The sequence below is a fragment of the Ursus arctos genome, unplaced genomic scaffold (assembly GCF_023065955.2).
Source record: "Ursus arctos isolate Adak ecotype North America unplaced genomic scaffold, UrsArc2.0 scaffold_16, whole genome shotgun sequence".
NCBI classification, from domain to species: domain Eukaryota; kingdom Metazoa; phylum Chordata; class Mammalia; order Carnivora; family Ursidae; genus Ursus; species Ursus arctos.
In genome coordinates, this window is record NW_026622830.1 from 15,363,580 (window position 1) to 15,385,737 (window position 22,158).

Below are 22,158 nucleotides of genomic sequence, written 5' to 3' on the forward strand. Positions count from 1 at the left end.
CCTCGTGTGGGAGCCTGTTTGAACTCCTCTGCGGGTTCACGTGTGAATCCGAGGGTCTCTGTGGGGGAGGCCGAGTGCTGTGAGCTGGTCGCTCTGAGTGCGTCCCTTCTGAGCCTGTCTGCGTCCCCGGGTGAGGCCTGTCTCGGTCGGTGACTGGATGCCTGCATCCGGGGCTGCGTGGAGGGTCGGCCCAGAGCCGGGGGCACGGCCCCGGGACCAGGGCGCAACCCGTTCGGCCCGCTCCTCCCACGGGGCGCGCACACCTGCCGGGCTGGGGGTGGCGAGGACCGGCCCCGCCCGCACCCTCCCGGCTCCCACGCCCCCGCGCGCGGCGCCCCCTCCCCCGGGCGGCGCCGATTGGCTGCTGCGGCTGCTTCGAGCCCGCCCCGCGCGGCCGGCTGGGGGCGCCGCGGGCCAGAGCGTTGCGCCGCCACCTCCTCCGCCGCTGCCGCCGCCGCCGCCACCACCGCGACCGCCGCCGTCGCCGCTGCCGCCGCCGGGAGCACAGCGCGCCTCGGGCTCCGCGCGCCGCCAGCTCCCGGCCCGCCCGCCGCCCGCCGGCCCCGCCGCGCCCGCCAGCCCAGCCGCGGAGCCCCGGCCTAGCCCCGGGCCGCCGCCACCACGCCGCGCGCCGTACTCCGCGTCAAGAATGGGGCGGCCAAGCTGCCCAAGCCGCCCGCCGCCGCCGCCGCCGCGGCGGAGGCTCCCGGCGCGGGCGCGGGCATGGAGCGCTCGCAGAGCCGCCTCAGCCTGTCCGCCTCCTTCGAGGCGCTCGCCATCTACTTCCCGTGCATGAACTCCTTCGACGACGAGGACGCGGGTAAGCGCGCGGCCCGCCCTCATCCCCGGGGTGGGGGTGGGGGGTCCCGGGAGCCAGGGCCGGAGGCCCCCTGCCCGACCCGGTGCGCCCCGAGAGGGGGCCACTCTCTCCTCCCTACCGCCAGCCCTGCTCGGGATACGCCCCCACCCACGGGGCCCCAAGGTCTAGAGCATGCGGTGCCTTCTAGCCTCCAGCCGCCCCTAGGGACCCCTAGCTCCTCTGCATTCACCCTTTTCCCGCAGGTGGGCCCTTAGGGTTGGCTGGGCCAGCTCTCTTTACTCACCTGAGCCTACTGGATGCCCCCTGTCTTGTCCCTGGTTCCGACCTGCCACCCTCCCTGAGCCTCCCTCCTGTCTACCCTACACCTCGAGCCCCGGGGCTTTGGCCGCCTCACCCCTGGGGCTCCGACGCGCCCCCCGTCGTTGGAGGTGGCGCGCAGACCTTACCTCTCCATCTTTGTCTTGCCTGCATCCGGAGGCTCCCTGCCCAGGACCCCCGCCATGCGCCTAAGGCCTTGAGAGTCCTCATTTGGCTCTCCTCCCCTTCCCCCAGAGCCTGGGGCTCCAGACTCCCGGTTCCTATCATACTGGGGCGGACCGCGGGGAGACTGGCCGGGTGCGGCCTTTCCACCCCTCTCCTCCCGGCTGGTCCCGGAGGGAGGCGTAGGGCGGCGCCAACTCCTCACCTGCGCACCCCCCGGAATGTGCCGGGACCTTGGGTGCTCTTGTCCCTGGAGTAGCCCTTCTGGGTGGGCTGAACCCGGCCACCATCCAGCGGCCCGAGGAAGCTCGAGCTCCCGGGCCTGTGCGCAGCCTCAGCCAGAGCCCGAGGGGCGGGGAAATGTAGGGAAACCTGCTCTTTGGGGCCCTGGGACCGGGCAGAGGGAACATGAGGGCTCCAGATATGTTTCTGCGGTGAGGAAGCCAATCCACCAACAGGTGGGGTAGCTAGAGGGCTTGGGTGAGAGTTCCCCAAAGAGTGCCAAATTGGGAGTCAGAATCAGGTTCCAGTCTTGCTTCTCTACTTATTATCTGTGACCTTGGGCAAGTCCTGTCACCCCTAGCCTCGAATCCTCATCTGTAAAATGGGGTGAGAGTGCCTCAGACACAGGATGCAGTTGAAAGTGTTTACTGAATATCTGATGTAACAGAAGCTGACCATCTGAGAGTATTTGAGTTCAGGGAGAGGACAAAAAGGAGAGGGGCGTTTGTGGTGGGGAGGAGCAAAATGGCTTCATGGACACTTTGAGAACCTGATGAAAATATGGACTCTCTCTTCAAAAAATACACATATGAACTATCCTCAAAATTTTGTCTGCAGTTTTAGGGAGTTTATGGGTCCTGCTTAAGACTCCCTGACTGCAGGGACCCTTGCCTGGTCTCCAGGTTATCTGGTGAGACATGGGATGGAGCCGTGGGTAATGGGTGCTCACCTCTTCCTGCTGGAGCAGGAGGGAGGCAGGAGGGGAAAAGGTTCTCCAGAAGAATTTGTTGGCCAAGGAAATGAATGAGGGGTACATGAGGCAGACTCCTGACAGACCTAGAGTTGGGGGTGGGGTAAAGATGGTTCTTGCAGAGCCATTTTACAGAATCACCATTTTATGGAAAAAGTAAGTGAGGCTCAGAGCATCAAGAGCTTCCCCCTTGATGTAGCTGAGGGAGGTCGCTGTTCGGCACAGGGCGAGATGAGGGATGGCGAGGCTGTCTAACACAGTGGCCTCCACTGGAGGAAATCAGGTTAGTATGAGGGCTGGGAGAGGGACCCCCACCAGCATAGGCGAGCTGACTCCTCCACCCTTTGGCTAATGGTCAGGGACTCTCCTGAAGTTCAGCAGGCCACTTGGGTCTCAAGAGGCAGGTGGGGCAGGAGCATGGGTTTGTAGGAGCAGGGACAGTTAGGTTTTTTTCTCCTAAGTCATGCTCCATGTCCTCGGTCAGATGCCTTGGTTATCATTGCTGGTTGTAGGCAACTTGCTCTGATTTCGCTCAAGTCAGAATAGAGAACTTCATGTAATAGTAGAGATTTTTTTTTTTTTTAAAGGTCCACCTGATGTTTTTTCAATCAAGTTTCTTCAAATTCTTGTTTTCCCCTTGGAAGAGACCTAGAAATCATCCTGTCCAACCCCTTTTGCCCTCCAATGGAAGAGTGTGTGTGCATGCATGTGTGTGTGTGTGTGTGTGTGTGTGTGTATAACCCAAGGTCACCCAATGAGGTAGGCACAGAGCTGAGACAAAAATCAGGTTTCCGGTTCTCTTTCCAGTAAACTACTAGCTTTCTGTCTGAAAGAGGATTTTTTTAAAAAGCCAAATCTCCCTGTGTGGAAAATGGTTCCCAGGTGAGGGGGCCCCAGGGAACGGCTGACAGCCAAGAGTTTGGTTTGGGCATCTTGCGCTCATTGTCTGCTCATCTTAAGGGATGCTTCGAGTTTGGGAGGGGGAGGGGGATAGTCAAGTTTCATTTCCGGGAGACTAATGAGTGTCTGGTAAAAATCGGAAGTAGGAAACGTTGTCTCGGTGCGTAATTTCTCTTGTTCTTCTCAGAGTCATTAATTTTCTCCTAAAAAAAGCCTTCTGGATTTATTCTTGTAGAACAGCACTGTGCTGAACTAATTTCTAAAAGCAGTGTGAATAATCTGTCACCTACTGGACAGAGACCGCTTCTGTAGGAGGGCTACTAGACCTGGCTTCGCTCCACCTTCCTCTTCCCTGATCCCTCCCCTGGCCCATGAATGCCAGTCTGTCTGATGGCTCGGAGGTGTGTCTCTGACGGCCTCTGGCTCATCGTGGTGCCTCCTCTTTGATGCTGCTTCCAAATCCCGTGGAATGCATCTTGTCCATCACCCAGGTCGAGCCAGAGCCATCTGTGGGCTTTACCTGCCCCTTCAGCTGGTTTCCTGAGAAACTGTGTGAGGAGAAGGCTCTCCCATTAGTCTTAACTGGGCCAGAGTACTTTCCTATACTGGGCTTGGGAGACTTGGACGTTCTGTGGGCATAGGAACCGGCTCCTTTCTCCAACCCTGAGGCTTGGGAGGCTGGTCAGTGTAGGCTCGTAGAATTCCTCCCAAGGAGCGTCTTCCCTCTCCTTGCACTCTGACCTCGTTTCTTATGCTGCTTTTGTCCCTTTTCCAAAGATGCTGGGGCTTTAGAGAGACATGACTTGGGGCATTATTGTGTAGGTGTCTTCACTGCTCAGCCTTGCTGGCACTGGGAGTTCAATGCAAGACCTTAGTGTTTTCACCTGGATGAGGAGGAAAATAATAGCATGGACTGCATAGGGTCAACATTTTAAAAATGATTACGTTTCAAAAGGCATCCTCCTAGGTACTTTAAATGTATTATTTTAATTCTTCCCTCATAGCAACCCTATTAAAGTAACATTTAACATCCCCATTTTCAGGTAAGAAAACTGAGGCACAGAGAGTATTTGTTCAAGGTCACTCAGCCAGGAAGAGAGGGAGTTAGGATTTGAACTTGAGCAATCTGACCGAAACATCCACGCTTTTGATTATTATATTGTTTGTGGTCTGCAAAGGGCTTAGTACAGTATCTGGCACCAGGTAGGCTCTCAATACCTGTTAGCTATTATCTAATTATCAAACAAGACTTGTTTTTTGAGCATGACTATAAAAAAGAATCTGTGAGGTTCGCAAAATGTTAGCTTTTATAATTCTTATAAGCTAATTTGTTGCATTGTTGTAGCTATTAAGACAGTGATGGGCCCTCTTTCTTGGCAGTGATTTAAAGATGGGGATCTGGGGGACTTGCATGTGGAACAGGGGGGTGGGGAGCAGTCCAACTCCCTGTTTCCCTGTTCTTCCGGAACACACATTCTTTCATCACATCTGTAGTCCTGGCCCTGCTACAGTGCACTGGGGCACGGCTGGGGAGCAAGGGTGTCTCCACTTTCCAACAAATGCCAAAGGCGGTTATTAACATCAGGGTCTGGAATTGAGGATGGTGTCCCTGAGTCTGACCAAGTGGTTTCAGCATCCAATTCTCCCTGGTCTGGGAGAAGGGCGGAGAAGCTGGTGCAGCCAGCTCTGATTTGCCCATAGGATGCTTCGATCCAGCACAGGAGGAAGTTGCCATGGCAACACCAGGCCGGCTACCGGTCCCTCTCATAGCGGTTAGGGCCACATCTCTGGGCTGCAGAGCCCTTCGCTGCACCGCCCTCTTCGGCTCAGGCCAAATCTGGTGGGTGGGGCGGCATGGTGAATGGATCCCACCGACTAGTACCAAAGCCCACTCCCTCTGTTTTTGGACAGAGGGAGATGGAGGGGGTTGTCTGGGTTTCTTCTCCTGGATTGTGGGGTGGAGATGCCTGCGTCTTGCCAGACAGATCCTGGCCGGGGGAATTAAGAGCTTTAATTCTTGCCCGCACCCGGGGCACCTGGAATGACAGCACCGGACCTCCCTCCCCACCCCCAATTTGCTACATTTGGCAGAGTTTTCTTTCCCAGACCAAGTGCTAACTTTTGTCCTTGAAATTTGACCTGAGCTTTTTCTGAGAAACAAAATGTCATGCTGTCCCACCTCTTCCTGCTAAGAGGGTGGGTGGGACCGGAGTACTTCAGTCCCAGAGGGGGGCTAGGGCCCAGCGGATAAGGGGGAATGGTGAGGCAGAGGCCTTAAAGTATCCTTTGGAATCAGGTCCACTTGAGGTGTGAGGCTGGGGCTTTGAAGCCTCCATTCCCACCCTCTTTTCTAGGGCAGGCCACTTCCTGTTCCCCCTCTTTGTCTCCTCCCCCAATTTACCACCAAGTGCTGTCATGTCCTTTAGTTTCGGGAGTTGGGCAGAACTCTTCTAGATTTGGGTAACTGAGGCATGGTAAAGAATTGAACCAATGTTTCCCTGGTTCATGTCGCGGGGTGGGGTGAGAGTGTGGACCCAAACTACTTTATCTGAATCAAATTATCCTGAAAGAAGCATCTTAGAAAAATCGGATGCATGGGGATTTAGCCCTTCCCCCACTACCCAGACCACTGCCCTACAGGTCTGCCTCTATGCCGTCAGAGCTCTTTCTTTAAATCCCTCTCCCTCGGGCACCCCCTCTTCCCTGTCCCCAGGCAGCCAGACTCCCGGCTCCGGCTTCCTGGAGTTTGCAGTTGCAGGAGGGCCTGTCTGGTTCCGATGGGTGGGAAGCGGGAAGGAGGGCTCCATGCGCTTCGTCTCCCTTGGAGGGTGGTGCTCTGGCTCCCTCCCCACCCACCTGGGCCCTGAGGCAGAGCCAGTTCTCCAGGCGGGCTGAGTGAGGGCGGGGCGGAGGTGTGGAGGAAGAGCTGGAGTGTGAGCGAGCCTCCGAGTCAGCTGACCTACTCTCCAGGCTCCGGGCCTTTTACTTGGCCTCCTCGAATGTCTTTTCATTACGGCCTTAACAACCGTCGTCTCACCATGTCTTTTAAGAATTGTTGGAAAGGTGCTAGTTTTGGAGAATGTGTCCACAAGGGTGCACACATATCCTGCACTGTAATCTGTGCCCCCCACCCCCTCCAGGGCTACTCACAATCCCATTGCCTTACTGGCAGAGCGCCAGGTCCCCCCAGCTCCAGTCACCTGGAGTGACCGCATTGCAGTCCCGTCTCTCCCCCACCAGTTTACTTCGTGGGGCTGGGATTGGACTCCCAACGTGGCTCTGGGGACTCAGGCAGGTCCCTCAACCTTCCTGGGCCTCAGTTTCCTCTTCTGGAAAAAAGGGTTAATTATCCTTGTCTGAGCATTTCTCAGGATGGTAAAAATAAAATGATTGAAAGTGTTGCTTGGCTGTGCTCTGTGCTTTCCATGATCTTACTGAATGCTGTAGCAACCAGAAGGGAGAGCTGCTCTTGCAGATGTACCCATTTTGCTGACGAGGAAAAGCCAGTCACCCTGGAGTCGTTTAGTGACTTGCTTGGGTTGCACGGTGGTGATTCAGACTGAGGTGTGTTTGACTCCAGAGGCCACCCTCTGCCTCTTGGCATGAAGCAGCATTCCAGGTAGGAGAGGGCTGTGCACGCCCTGGGGGCCCTGCTTGTGCTAACAAAATGGGCAAGTGACAGAGGCTGGGTGTGGGGTCCTGTTCAGATTCATATGCGCCCCTCCAGGGTCCACCATCCCACTACAGTCCACCCCAGCCCCGCCGGATTGCCTGTCTGGCCATCATCTCCTGGATGACCCCCATCACGGGGCTGCCTGGCCTCCTTGAAGAATCCAGTTGTCTGCCCTTGCCCTGCGGGCCGAACCATCACCTGCGTCTCCAGACCGATGTAGGCCAGTGCTGGATTATATTTAACGCTGTGCTATTTCCACTTCACAGCCCCAGAGCGCCGTTCCCCCTCCCATTTTCTCCTTCCTCCCTCCTCCCTTTCTGATTCACTCGGAAACTGACGTGGCTGATGTCAGCGCCTTATTCTTAGCCCCCGTAATTGTAACTGCATTTAGCAGTGCGCGCTTCATTAACAGTTTCTGCAATGGGGGAGTGAGATGACTGCGTGCCTGGGCAGGGACACGGGTGGGGGTGCAGAGGGGGCAGCTGCTGCGGGGACCTGGCCAGCTACCTCTTCTGGACAGACCAACTGGACAGGTTCCAGGCCTGGCTTCCCAAGACTGGCCGTCTTCAAAGGACCCCTGGAGAGCTTCGAGTCCATTCCCCTCATTAGGCAAGGAGGGAAACTGAGGCTTAGAGAGGCAGAGTGGTTTGCCAAGGTCACATGTTAAGGATCCAGGGCTCTGGCCTCTGAGTCCAGGTTTTCTTCTTTGATATTTACTTACTCACCTAATATTTAATTGGCTGCTCGGTGCCGAGCAGTGTTCTAGGTGCTGAGGATATATTGGGGAACAAGGCAGACATGGTCTCTGGGCTCATGGAGCTATGTTCTGTGGTGGGGGAGGCAGACAATAAACAGGCAAGCAATTAAAAAGTAAGTAATTTCAGATGGTGTTAAGTGAAATGAAAATAAAACTGATGGGATAGCAGATAACAATAGGTAAGGTAGTCAGGGAAGGCTCACTTGAGGAGGTGACATTCGAGTTGTGGCCTAAATGACAAAGAGCCAGCAGTGGGAATATGAGGGGGTAGAATGATCCAGGCAGAGGCAACTGCTGGTGCAAAGGTCAGTGTGAGTTTGGGTGTTTATGGAACAGAAAGCCGACCAATGTGGTTAGAGAGAATGGGTGAGGGGAGACAAGGTCAGAGACGAGCTGGGGGCAGATCACTCAACCTTGCCGACAATGAGGAGTATCTGGTGGTGAATCCAAGGTCCAGGCTGGGAAGAGAAAAGCCCCCAGCTGTGCAAAGTTAGAGAGAGGCTGAAAACTCTTGCCTCCTGAATCCCTGTCTTTTTTGTTCCTTAGACCTAGGTTGCTGTGCCTTTAAATGCATCATGTGGCTTCCTTTCACATTGTAGTCTGAGCAGGGCTCTCTCTGCACCTCCCCCCCGCCCACCTCCCCTCCTTGAGTCTCTCCTGACCTAGCTTTATAGCTCCTCAGGCTGATGTAGCTGTGAAAGACCTCTGGGAGCTTCTGTTGTGGGATGGAAAGAACATGGCTTTGGCATCCGGCAGACCTGAATTCTCATCCTGCTCCCGCCACTTCTAAGTTGTGTGACTCTGGGCAAGCGGCTTCAGCTCTCTGGGGCTCAGTTTCCTCATCTCTAAAAGGGGGGAGGCATTCTTCAAAGGGTTATTGTGAGAAAGATGTGATACACAGAACTCACCTAGTCCGAGCAGGACACGTGGGGTGGTTTCCTTGGTTACGGGGATGAATGAGCTCGTGTGTTCCGTGCTGAGCACATAGTACATGCTCAGTTAGGGGTAGCCACTGCCCTGTGGTTGTTCCGGTCAGTCTCTGTGGGTCAGAATCACCTAAGGGGCTTGTGAAAAACACGGATTGCTGTGTGCCATCCCGGCGTGTCTTCTTCAGTTTGGAGTAAAGCTGAGCATCTCGCTTCTAACAGGTTTCCAGGTGATGCTGATACCAATGCTGCTGGTCCAGGGACCCTACCTTGAGAACCGCGGGGTTAGGGAAGAAAGCTGGAGAGAAATGAAGGGTTCCTCTCGACTTAAGATGTCTGCTGGCTACCTGTGTCTTGAATGCTGGAACATTGGGTACCAAATGCGGGAGCCAGGACTAGTCTTCAGGCGTTCCTGTCTCCAGCACATGGTCTTAGATCAAATGAGCCTCCGATGCTGCTCTGCTTTGTACCGGGTTTAATGTGTGGGACCCCATAAATCCTTTCGGAAGTCATCTATATAAATGATAAATGAGTCGACAGGAATAACACATCAGGCCTTAATATCCTTTTGTGGGATATCGGAGTCAGACAGTTCTGGGGATTCTGAGGGGTTCACGTCTAGCACCTTTACCAGAGGGAACAGGACACAGTCCCTTTCCTGAATTGGAGAAAGGCAGGGCTACGTCTTAAAATCAGGAGGTTCATTTCAGGACAAGCCTCTGCTGGGAAGAAGTAAATCAAAGGAATCATTGATGTAAAGGGGCAAAATGCTGGAAAATGCTACCAAGGGAATTTACTGAGTCAGTTAATTTAGATGTTTCTAAGAAAAGGGTCGCTGGTAATTTTCTAGGCAAGGTTTGAAATTTAGCTCAGGTTGGAGGCAGGGCGGGGGGACAAACCTTATGATATGATAAGATTCACACCTGGTCCCATGAAACTCTGAGTCTGAAGCCAAAGGTGTTTACAAATAGTTTCCAGGTGGGACATGTCATAAACTGATGGGAAACATTCCAAGAGGGGTGGCGCTCGGGATCATAAAAGAGCACGGCTTTGGGTTTGAGTCTCTGCCATGTAACTGGCTGAGGCTCTCTCTCTCTTTTTTTTCTAAAGATTTTATTTATTTATTTGACAGAAAGAGAGAGTGCACAAGTGGGGGGAGGGGCAGAGGGAGAGGGAGAAGTAGACTCCCGGCTGAGCAGGGAGCCCAACGAGGGGGGTCGATTCCAGGACCCTGAGATCATGACCTGAGCCAAAGTCAGACGCTTAACTGCTTAATGGACTGAGCAGCCCAGGCATCCCCCTGCCCGAGTCTCTTGACTCTATGTAACTGTTCTGTCCAGCCTCATCCTCTGCAAAATGGAATGAATAACTCCCACCTTGTGAGAATTAGAGGTCATGTTTGGACTACTCATAGGGCATCCAGGAAATGGAAGCTGCTGCCTTTCCTGCTAGGGTTGACTGTCCCAGGTGCAGGGCGGGTGGGATGGTGGGAGTGCACACCTGGGGTTGGGACTCGTGGCTCTGGTCTGGATGGCTGGTGTTCACTGTGTGCTGAGAGGCTGCATGAGGAGTCAAAAGGAGTCTCTGTTCAGCTGCTAAATTTCAGTGTCTCCTCTGGCCACTTCCCTTTGTCTTTTGGGCCTTAGAATTCCCACCTGCAGAGCAAGAGTCTAGGGGGCTTGTTTATTACATACAACCAGAGTCTCCCAGAAAACAGAGGACAGTTGTCCAGACCCTCCATCTCCTCCTTTGGATGCCTCTCCCACTCAGCTACAGCCCCTGTATGGTCATTTTTAGCCCCAGTGTCCCCTCCTGCTGCAGTTTCTCTCTGGCTGGTCCTTGGCTGACTGGTCATTGAATACTTTTGAAAAGATTAAGTGCTATTTGAAGTAGGTAATAAATGCAGATGGTGGAGCGTTTTAAAAGCATGAAGAGTATCTAGTGAAAAGTGTCCTGGGCACCTCCGTCGCCTGACTCTCCTGTCCACTCCCCAGGACAAACACTGTTTCCAGCTCTTTCTGCTGTTACTGATGATATGTTACAGTAAACGGGCCAGACAGCACCAGTGGGCACCCAAGGAAGCATCAGTCTCCCTCCCATCTCAGTCACCCAGGCCCATTCCCAACACCATCATGGTATTTAGGCTACCAGCTTTCTCTCTATTTTCCAGGTACCACATTCTTATTAGGCACTTAGGGGGTGGTTAGCTCTGTGCGGGCACCTGAAGGTTTGCGAGTAGTCAGATTGAACTGGGCAGTATAGCTTGGTGCTGGTTCTGATACAGACTCTGCAGCCAGATGGCCTGGGTTTGAATACTGGCTTTGTTGCTTGTTGGCTGTGTGTCCTTGAGCAAGTTAGTGAAGTTCTCTGAGCCTCAGTTTCCATGACTATAAAATGGGTTAAGGGAGGCCTGGGTGGCTCAGTCGATTAAGCGTCTGCCTTTGGCTCAGGTCATGATCGGGGTCCTGGGATCGAGTCCTGCGTTGGGCTCCCTGCTTAGCGGGAAGCCTGGTTCTCCCTCTGCCCCTCCCCCTGCTTGTGCGAGCACGTGCACTCTCTCTCTTGCTCTCTCTGACAAATAAATAAATAAATAAAAGCTTAAAAGAAAAAGAACCAGAAATGGGTTAATAATAACCCCTCCCTGCCCTGTAGTTATCATGAGGATTAAATGAGTAAATATTTGTGAAGTGCTTTGTAGAGAGCCCCCACACAGTAAAAGTCTATCAAGAATGTTAGTTATTACTGTCTTAGAGCCTCCAAGCTGGGAGTCCCTCTGAGGTCATCTGCTTATCTTCTTTCGAGGCCCAGAGAGGGATTGCATGGTTTGCCGAAAGGCTCACAGCAAGTCTGTGGCAAAGCCGGGAAGAGAACTGATGTTTCTGTATTTCCCAGCCAGGCCTTTTCCTCTCCCCTGAGGTACTCCGAGCACCTGCCTCGGATCCGATCTGTACCTGAAGCTTTTTAAGTCCTCACCCTGCATCTCTAGCACTCGGTGTCCCTGGGAAGTGCCGCCTGGAGTCACCTGGGGAGTGGGTGGGGGGATGTGTCACTAATTGGGGCCTGTAATGGAAATTAATTAGTTCTTCAGCAAATGTCTCAAGAAACATCTTCTCATCTGCCTGGACCCAACACTAAGACTGGACCAGGTGCCTCTGGGGCCCACCCAGCCCCAGGCCAACCCATTCCTAAGTCATCTGGCCCCAGGAATCTGCCCCTTTTGCCCAGCCTCTGTTGGGTGTGCTGAGTTCTGGGAGAGGGACCCCCATACTGGGAAGCCTGGTCCTGATGGGAATCAGGTGGGTGCTGCTAGCCGGAGAGAAATGAACGTAAGGAGGATTCTTAGGAATCCTGGAAAAGAATACAGGAGAAGGAAGAACTCTTTCTTCTTGTTGCTGCTGTCTCAGCCTGGGACATGGGCTCTTGTGCAGGTGAGGTGCCGTGCGGTGCTCTTGGGGGAGGCCTATGAGAGGGAGGCATGGCAGGCAGGAAAAGCAGCAGCTAAAGGTGGGTCCTCAGCCACAGGCTAGCCTCAGCCTGATTTGGGGGAAGCTCTTGGGAGCAGATGGCATTGCAGAGTTGACTGGCTTCCTGTATTTCCATATCAGTCATTGGCTGTGGGCAGTCCTGAAGGTCAGGACATAACTTTTGGGGCAAGGCAGCTCCCATCTATCTAAGAGCAGTTTTCTAAGAGGTTCTCCCAAGCATTGACTTGGGAAAGCCAGGACCTGCAGCTACTCACAGCAGCTATGGGATGGGTGTCCTGCTTGGTAAAGGGGATCTGGCTGGGCTGGGGATTTCTGGCTGAGTAGTGGTCACCCCTAATTCAGGTCACCCTCTCCACAGTCCCACAAGGTGTGTGTGATCATTGCAGTAGGTGGGCTGGAAGAATCGAGTATCCGGATGGACCCTTGACTTGGCCGTGGTCACACAGCTCGTGAAGGGTAGCACAGGGCTTCACATCCGGGTCTGCCTCCAACACTTGTGGTGTGTACTGCATTTCATTTTTTTCGTGAATATATTTGTATAATTCCTGCTTCTTAGTGGGCTTCTAAGTACCTCTTTGAAGGGTGTCTATCTTGATGTTCAAGCCCTTTGGGTTTGACAGAACATTTTTGCCTGTTTTGATCTCACCTGATCCTCGTGGAAAATTGGCCCTGTTTCCAGGGAGGTGGGCAGGGGCCCTCACAGGCTGCCCGAGGGGAAAGGTTAAGGGGTAGCTGATTTGTCATGGAATGAGCCCTGGCTTTGTCATAAGAAAACCCGGATTTGAGACCCCCTATCTGCCAGGTTGCCAGTTGAGGGACCCTGGGCAAGTCATTCTCCTCTTTGACCCTTGCTTGCCTCTTTGGATGAACAAAGTCCATGGCCGTTAGCCACAGGTGACCCTGCAGATATTCTAATAATACTGCAAGGACTTGGCAAGGCTTTGACTGCCGTGAGGGTGGGGCGTTCAAAACCAGGGCTGACCTCTGCCATGTGTGTACAGGGAATGGTCTCAAATTAGGGCCTGTCTGTCAAATGGGCACAGTGACACTTACCCTGTTGTCCAGGGTTGGGTTCCCCCAGAAGCAGGTCCCAAAACAAGGCTTTGAGTACAAGTATTAGGATGGGCCACATGAAATTGCCATTTTCAGGGGTCGAAACAGTCACAGCAATTGTATGTGGTTTGTATGGTTCACAAAGGTGATGGATGAAACTGCAGGAGAGGCAGTAGAGAAAAGGAGTCAGGGAATGGAGTGAGGAAACTGTGTTATCAGCCAATTTGCTCCTAACTGAGGGCAAGTGGGGTTGAGACTTCCTGGGGGCTTCTGGGAGATTGTGTAAAGAGCCAGACATGGATATTTTAGTCTTTGTGGACCATAAGGTCTCTCTTACCAAAAGATCTGGTCCGTTACACAGCTGGAGCTTGAAAGCAGCCACAGAGAATATGTAAGTGGATGGATGAGGCTGTGTTCCAATAAAACTTTATTTATAACAATAAGCAGTGAGCTAATTTAACTCATGGGGGTAGTTTGCAGAACCCTGGAGTAGAACATGCACCTCGGTTATCCCACCCAGGAGTGAGGGAGCTGGGGTATTTATACACCAATTCCTATCAGTCACTCCTCGAGGGCCATGGGGGCTGGGCCGGGGAGTATTTGTTGCAGTTATTTGCGGCTTGCTACCAGGCGGTAGCCCTCAGGCCAGGAAGTATGGTTCCTGGCACCAGGAGGTTGGACCAGTGGTCACTGACAGGGGTAAAGATGAGGGATACAGGACAGGGGACCACCAGCATCGCTCATGCCAGCTCTGGGGCATGGCTGTGTTTGGAGCGTGTACTGGAAAGAAGGTGGCAGGATGAACAGGAAATCACATTTTTGGGTAGGGCCAGATTATTTAATTTCCTATTTCCAAGCTTTCCAGCCATTCGTTACTTTCAGGCAAAAATCATCTTCTCCATTCTTGGCAGTTTTGTTCGTGTTGTCTGCCTCCATGCCTCTGCTTCAGTTCCCTTTTCTGGGATGCCCTTCCCCTCCCCCTCCCCCTCCAGGGCTCCAATGCCGCTGCCTCCCGGAAGTACACCTGTCTTTTCTCACATGGAGTTGATCATGCAAAGTGTGGCTGCTGTCATGTTTCCACTGCCACACCGAGAGGCCCTCCAGGTCAAGGACTGTGTGATTCCCTGTCTGCATCCCACCTGAGGAGCACTGACTTGGGAAAGGTGGAGCTGAATCCCAAACCCCTCCCTCCCTCCTATGCTCCCTACCATCTCTACTTCTCCCTTTCTTCCACCAGTCATTGCTGAGGGCCAGGCCCTATCCTAGGTGCTGATGACCTGGGTAATGCCTAGTCTTTGCTGGTCTCATGGAGTTTACAGTCTGGTGGGAGGTGGGGTTAGGCATTAGATTACCCAAAGGAACAATGAATAATTTGATCACTACTGTGGTAAGTGCCATACAAGACAAGTGGAGGGTGCCAGGAAGGGCTGGAGCTGGGAGAACTGACCTGTCCTGGTTGGGAGGAGAAGGGGGCGGGGACAGCTAAGCTGAGATCTAAGGGGTGAGTAGATGAGTTGGCCAAGTACAGGAGGCGGGAGTGAGACAGGATGCCATATGCTGAGAGGACAGACTTGGAAGTGAGAGCAGGGGGTCAAATCCTGGATTCTCTCAGTCTGTAGTCTCTATGGCTATCTCCCCTTTTCTCCTGTCTGTCACACATGCACATAAATGGAGATATTAGCTATAATTGCTTCTTCATGGCAGAATTATGGGTAGTGTTTACTTTCTAGTTTGTGCCTTTTTTTTTTTTTTTTTTTTTTGTATTTTCCGAATTTTCTACAATGGATGTGTCATGGTGAAAATTGAGGGCTTGAGAGCCTGGAGACCACACTCCCACTGGTATTTGGGTGACCTTGACCATGTGATTCTGGGTCTCCATCTCTCTCTGTAAAATGGGGATCACACGCTGCCCATCACGTTCTGACACTTCACCTCCGTTAATTTATTCAAGTCTCACAACCACTCTGTGAGGTAGGTACTTTCACTATGCCTGTTCTGTAGATGAGGAAACAGGCACAGAGAGATTAAATATGTTGCCCGAGATCACACTGCTGGTAAGAGTCAGAGGCAGGATTCAAACCCAGCTGTGTGACTCCAAAGTCTGAGCTTTATCACTTGGCTGGACCACCTACTTCATAGGGTAGGGATGGAAATTAAAGAGAGGACACCTGTCAAGCCTTTGGCATAGTGCCTGGCACATAGTGCTCTATCAGTATTAGTGCATGCTGTTATGGCAGCTGTGCAAAGGCCCTTGGTGGGAAGGGCACATGGTATTTTGAAAGCCTGGGGCAGCGGGGGGCGGGGGGAGCATGTAGTTGGCAAAGTATCAGGACTGGATCGTACTAGATCTTTAAAGTCAAGAATCCTGGACTTGAGCTTATGGACAGTTGAGCCCCTGTTGGGTTTTTAACAGGGAAGCCACAGACTCAGATCTGCAGTTTGCAGAGACTTCTCTGGCTGTAGGTGGGAAGAATGGAGCCAAGAGGCCCAGGGATGGCTCCTTTTGGTTATAGCGACTCTCCCCAAATGGGTCCGACCACTCCAGCATTGAATCCTCAGACTGTGGCAATGATGATCTTCTGTGTCTGGGCTGGCTGCGTGGGCTAGAGCACAAGACACAAAAAAGTCAGGAGTGTGTCACCAGTCTGGTCTGGTGATGCTGGGAGGCTGGAAAGTGCCGGTTTGAAGGCAGAAACAAATTACTCTCCTGGAGGTGAGGCCGGGCCAATTCCTGCCGTGTTACATTATTAAATTTGTAATCTTCATTCTGATACTTCCCAGCAGTGAATAAGAACCAAATTTAAAATGCCGGCTTTACATTTCTGGAATGAAGCTCTTTGTCAAGAGCTCTTGAAACCCATAATTTCTCTCCAGAGGTGAATGTCTATGTCTTAAAAAAAAAATTAAAATTAAAAAATAAAGGAAAGCTACTGTTTCAGGTAAAGGTTGGACTTGAAGGGTTGTCTGAAACCCCAGCCTCGACCGGGAATTGGGAATAGGGTCTATATATCTCCAGGCCCAGAAAGGGCTCAGAGAAGGACCGGGCCTGCAGATACCTGGAGCTGCCCCAGAAATTTAAACCCCTAAATCTGGGCCTTGCCAGGGAAAAAAGGTGAGAGAAGCCTCATGTTCACCTCACCTCCAAGTAGTTGGCAAATTTGTTGATTTTTGAAAGGGTTTGGTAAAAATCAGGCCATAGTTCCCAAAAGAGTGGAGCCACATTGGGCTATGGTAAGTTTTCTCGTACCTGTGTGGTGAGTGGTAGCCCTGGCTGCTGGGAGAGCCGTGGGCCGTATTGTTACTGCCTTTACACCTGGCCGGAAGGGCCCTGATTTGGGGCCTGCAGCATTACTGGGCAGCTCTCTGGCCCTCCTCACTGGATGAGGAATCTATGGATGAAGGGGATATACCCACCTGGACCCCTCTCTCTAGGCCTGAGTATGTGGGACCCTGGAATCTTCTGTCCAAATGGGCCTGAGTCTACTTCTTGGGTCTGTCCAGGCCCCTTCCCTAGCTCCATCCTCCCGAGGGTGGACTCTGCCCATCGCTGGTGTCCTGATAAGTGGCTCCAAAGTGGCTGTTTGTGTAGGTGAGGACAGAACACAGATGTGCAAAGTGGGCCCTTTATATGAGGGGGTGGGCATGAAGAGGAGGGGCAGGATGCAGCTGAGGCCCGGCTCCCTCCTCACGCCTTATTCAGCCATGGAACACTGTGGATTCTAAATTTGAACCTGTGCTGGCCTTCAAGGTCATTATGTAGGCCTATTTGTCAGAGTAGAAGGATAGAACATATTTTATTCAATAGCCTAATTTATAACTTTTTATATTTAGAATAAGTGTGAGGGCCTCCATTGTGCTCTTGCCCTGGGCCCCACCATATTGGGGGGGGGGGTGGCCTTTATGTCCTTCTATGAACTGAGAGTGAGAACAGCCCAGGGATGGCCCTTTTCACGGTCCCATTTGTGGTACACATGGCTTGTACGGGACCTTTGTGCTGACTAGAGAAGGGCACTTCTCACCCCCAGCCTGGCTGACTGAATGAAGAGATGGTACGTCCTGCAGACGGATGAATCAGGGAAAGGCCCCCCCTTCTCCAGTGCCAGCTCGGGAAGACAGGATGTATTTCTGCCCCGGGCCCACCGTCTGCCGGGCACCTTTATGCAGGTAGCAGCTTGTCCAGTAGTCTGCAGTCCCCCCTGAACCTGAACCAGAAAGGAGCGGTGGGCAAGACCAGAGGGAAAGTGCTGGTACTCTGGGATCCCAAGATAATCATCAAGTCACCTGACGTTTTTAATGATCACTCTCTTCATGGTAGCAGATGTTTATCTTTGTTTCATACATGCTTGGTGCTCAGAGCACTTTTCCTGGAGTATCCTGTTGAAACACCAGCATCTGAAGGTGGCAGAATTGTCCTACTCGTTGTACTGATGGGGAAACTGAGGCTCAGAGAGGCTAGGCTCATCTTTGGCCCAAAGTCACTCAGCGGGAAGGTTAAACAAGCCTGCCTGGCATGTGAGTCTCTTAGCCTAACCACTGCCATGCACGGCCCTTTATCATTTTTTAAAGCACTGTTTATGTAGTCAGCGTATTTGCTGACCCCTGCTCCAGTGTCCTGGGTACTTGAGGTGGGATGGGGGCCTCCCTCAGCCGAGGAGGAAAGATGAGCAGAGCAGGTAACTGGGTGACCCCATTGAGCAGGGGGTGCTGAGTGTGGCCCTGAAGCGTGAGTAGCTGTTTATCAGGCTGTGTAGTCAGGGAGGACTGTGGTCTATCGATGTCTTGTGGGGGCAAGGTAGGTGTATCAGGAGGTGGGGCCAGGAAAGAGGTGGGTGGTTGGGAAAGGCTCTAGTGCCCCCACCCTCCTGGGAGACTAGAACTCTCCCCTTCAGGCTTCCTCGGCCCTTGCTGAGAGGGCTGAGACTTACTGTCCCCCCTCCACCACCATCTTTTGCAAAGGCCAAAAGTGAGATCGAGAGGGTGATTTGCGGTGTTTTCGGCTGGGATGGATTTGGGACCTGGGCCTCTGAGCCCTCCCAGACTGTGGCCCAGTCCCTTCACTGGACTCCTGCTATGCTGGGAGTGGTCAAGTCACTGATTATCGCTTTAATTTTTTAAAACAATATTGTGCTTTCCCTAGTCACAAACACGTGTACGGTTATACTAGCTGACATTTCCTGAGCACATACCATGTTCCAGATGCTGTGCTAAGATTTCACGCATGTTGCCTTGTACAGTCTTCAGTCCTGTCCAGTCCTGTTGCTATTCCTGGACTCCCCTAGCGTCACAACCTAGCAAACAGCAGAGCCAGTTTCCTTGTGCCTAGCGTCCTCAGTCTGTGCTGTGCGTACCCATGGTGGAGATTTTGCAAAAATGCAGAGAAAGCACACAAAAATAAAATAAAAATGACTCCGAGTCTATCATCCAAAAGCAGGATGTTGAGCCACTGGGGATGTTTCTCTCCAGTTGTGTGTGTGTGTGTGTGTGTGTGCGTGCAGGAATGTGTTTAAACCAAGGCAGGGTCATGCTGTGATACTGTTTTGTAAGCTGAAGCCACTACTTAAAAATCACCTTAAAAGGACCTTCACAGGCTGGTCTTCACAGGGACACTCTGACTTCTAGGATCAGGTCTAGAACTGTGTTATGATCCGTCTGTAGACCACAGCCCGACCAAGGCAGGCCTGGGGACAGCACAGGGCCGCTCACCCTAAGAGCCACAGCTCATTTTTGTTCCTGCTTTTCACTCTTCTTCTTGTAAAAGATAAGTAAATAAATAAATTGGAAACTGACAGACTTACCCAGGATTTTATTCCATGCCCGGCCCCGCATTTAAATGCGAGAAGCAGAAGGCTTGTGAGCTATAAATAGCGCAGGCCGATTCTGAACAGTGGCAGCGAGAATTTGTAGGTTCTGTTTCCTCCCAACCTGGTGACCTGGATTACTTCCTTCCTGCAGTGATGGCTCTCCTCCCTGCCTCCTCTGCCCATCCTTCATGGAGTGGTGCAAGTCCCTCTTGGCAGGTGTTCAGTGAGCACCAACCCCGGGCCAGGCCCTGGGTGCTGGCCACACGGATCTGAGTGAGCCACTGGCCCCATCACAGCCTGGGGTGGTGGGGGTAGACATAGACACAGCTGTCCACAAATGGAAACCTTGTCAATGCAGAAGCCCAAAGGCGGCGGGGGGGGGGGTGTCCCTAGCTCTGGGAGTGGGGCAAGGTATCCTGGAGGATGGGATGCTGGAGGTGAAAGAGGGCAGGAGGAGACAGGAGCCCCGGAGAGGAGGGGTCTCTGGGGCGACGGGTGTGCTGCTTGGTACCGAGCAAGGTTTTGTTATTACTCAGCGATTGTGTGCTTCTTGAGGGCACATCCTAGCTTCCTTCAGTGGCTCCTGTGGCTTCTAGAATCTCACAGTCTTGGGTAAGGAGGGTGTTCAGCCTTTCACTAGTCCAGTGATTCCCAGCCTGCTGACACCAGGATCCTGAGCTCCAACCCAGATTACTCAACTAAAACTCTCAGGTGGGACTCGGAAACCTATTTCTTCACAAGCTCCCCAGGTGATTCTCATGTTTGACCACACTTGGGATTTGCTGTACTGATCCAGTCTCTATCTGGGGTCCTGCCTTGGTTCCCTGTCCAGTCTCCCTTGGATGACAGTGAGGGACAGTCCTGAATGCCCAGGGCAGTTCCTTCCATTGACAGCTCTACTGCAGAAAGTCCTTCCTTTGTGCCAAGAGTCACCTTCACCAGTAATCCTAATACAGTAATGATGCTGAAAATGAAATTTGCATAGCCCTTTGTTGTCTACACAATTATTTATTTAATTTGAGAGGCAAAAACCACATAGATTTTAAATTCAGAGGGACCTGCATTAAAACCTTCCCGCTTTTCTTGGCCTACTCTACTGGCTGTGTCCTTAAACCAGTGAACCTCTCTGTGTCTCAGTGTCCTCATCCCTTAAATGGACATAATCATAGTATCAGGGGTCAATGGAAGGACTGAGTAGTGTGTGATATGGGCTCAGGACAGGAGTAAGACACCGACTTCGTAATCATAATAATATTATATTATTGCTACTATTACATGAGACATTTACATTCAGCATTTAGAGGTTTTCATTGAGCTCTTGATGTGTGCCCAGCACTACTGTGGGTGATCGTGAAAAAGCTCTCACTCGCTTATAGTCAGCATCAGTATTGTTAATATTATTTGAACCTTACAAAGTTCCTGGAGCAGGTCCCAAAAGCATGTACCTTTTACCGATACGAAGATGAAGCTCAGAGGGTTGGGGGAATTCCTCCGTTGATAAGAGATGGGAAGGGAATTTAATTGGTGTCTTCTGCTAATTCTCATCTTTTCTCCCACCTCCAGCAGGCTTTTGCATCAGTCCCTCTAGGAAGGAAGGAAGGGAGGACGGAGGAGAGACCATTATGCCCAAGGTTAAACTCCCCCCTCCCAGACACACACTTTAGCAACCCATGATTTCCTTGGCGCTGGACAGTTTAGGGACAGCTGTGTCCTTTATTCTCTTCCTCCACGGTATTCCACTGGAAAAATCTAGTTCTGGTGCCTTCGAGCATCTTGCAAGCATAAAGGAGTCCTTGGGGAGAAGTGTAGGGTTTGGCTCTTCAGCTGGCTCTGCAGGGCTGGGTTTGCAGCCTGAGCGGGGTTAGGGTCTTCAGATCTGCTCTGGCAACTGCAGCTACAGCCCCCACTCCACCCAGAGTCACTACCTGGTGCCCACCGCATGACTTCCCTGAGTTCAACATCGGATTGATCAGGTCCAAGGCTGGCGCTGGCTGGCTGCAGAACGCCCCCTGCTCTCAGCCTTCTCACTGTCCTGGGAAGGTGAGCAGAAGTTCGGGGCACTGAGTTCCCTCTCCCAGGGAACTGCTATTCAGCCTGATCTCTCTGCATTGGATGAAGGGCCCCATCTCCTGGTAAGGAACCATAGACATCAACAAAGAAAGGAGAAGCCTTGTGGTTAGAAGAAGGTCGCTGTAATGAGACATACAGGAGTGTTGGCTGCTGGCGAGGTGGGGCCCAAGCCAGTGACTCACGTGTCTTTTATGCTATATTGGAGGTCCATCTCAGCTTCCTTCCTGTGAGCCTTTCTTTGAGTTCACTTGCTTTCTTGTACAATTTCAGCTGCCCTGTTCCTGCCTCCCCTTCCATCCATTCATTCATCAGGCAGATCTCATTTCTAGTAGCCTCTGACTGTGGGAAAGCCTTGGGTCAGGAGTCAAGAGCCTGAGTTGCAGACCAGTGCTGTCTAACAGAAATTCCTGTGATGATGACTATGTTCTGTATCTGTCCTACCCACAGTGGGTGGACACTGGCCACATGTGGCTGTTTCAGCACTTGATGTGTGGTTAGTATAACTGAGGAACCAAATTCTTCATTATTAAAAACTGTAATTAATTTAAGTGGTCACATGTAAGTAGTGGCTGCTATATTGGGCAGCACAGCCCTAGACCCAGCTCTGTACGTGCTGAGCTGTGAGACCTTGAGCAAGTTTCTTGCCCTCTCCGGCATTATGAAGGGGTGCAGTTGGAGAAACCAGAAGGAGACTATCTGGAATAGAGACTGAGGTCTGAGGTCAGCTAGATCTGGCGTAGATTCCAGCTCTGTCAAAAACCGGCTGTGTGGTCCCGGGCAAGTCACTTAACCTCTCTGTGCTTCAGTTTCCTCATTTGTAAAGGGGGCGTAATAACAGTCATTTCACAGGGTTTAAATGAGGTTTAAATGAGATAAAACAAATCTACAGGTGACTCACTCCCAGGAGGCTCTTGACAAATCGTAGAAGTAGTTTCAGTTGATCTTATAGGAGCCCGTGTTCTCCTTCTGCCTCTTTGACGACTCTGACAGTTCTTGCTTTTGCTACAAATGTTTGAAACGTGCTTACTTTTAGGGCCAGAGGCTTTTCACCTTGAACCTCTTGAAATGATGTGTAGGTTGTGTCATTGTGCATCTGTATTTTTTTCTGGAGAAAATCGGAATTTTTTAATACAGATAAACAGATAAACAGTTTTCAGAAGATTTTCAAAGGAGTCCAAGAAGTTTAAGAACTCTGGGAGGGAAAGAAACTGGTCCTCACG

The 22,158-nt window shown here is 52.1% G+C and overlaps 1 protein-coding gene across 2 annotated transcripts in view; it reads left to right on the plus strand.

Moving 5' to 3' along the window:
- The first annotated feature begins 663 nt into the window (after window positions 1-663).
- The window catches only part of RIMS4 (regulating synaptic membrane exocytosis 4), a 61,665-nt gene continuing 40,170 nt past the window's right edge, over window positions 664-22,158 (plus strand). For both annotated transcript variants that reach the window (XM_026502929.4, XM_057312503.1), the window contains exon 1: window positions 664-820. In XM_026502929.4, coding sequence (XP_026358714.3) covers window positions 724-820 — 97 coding nt within the window. In that variant the 5' untranslated portion in view covers window positions 664-723. The remainder of the gene's footprint in view (window positions 821-22,158) is intronic.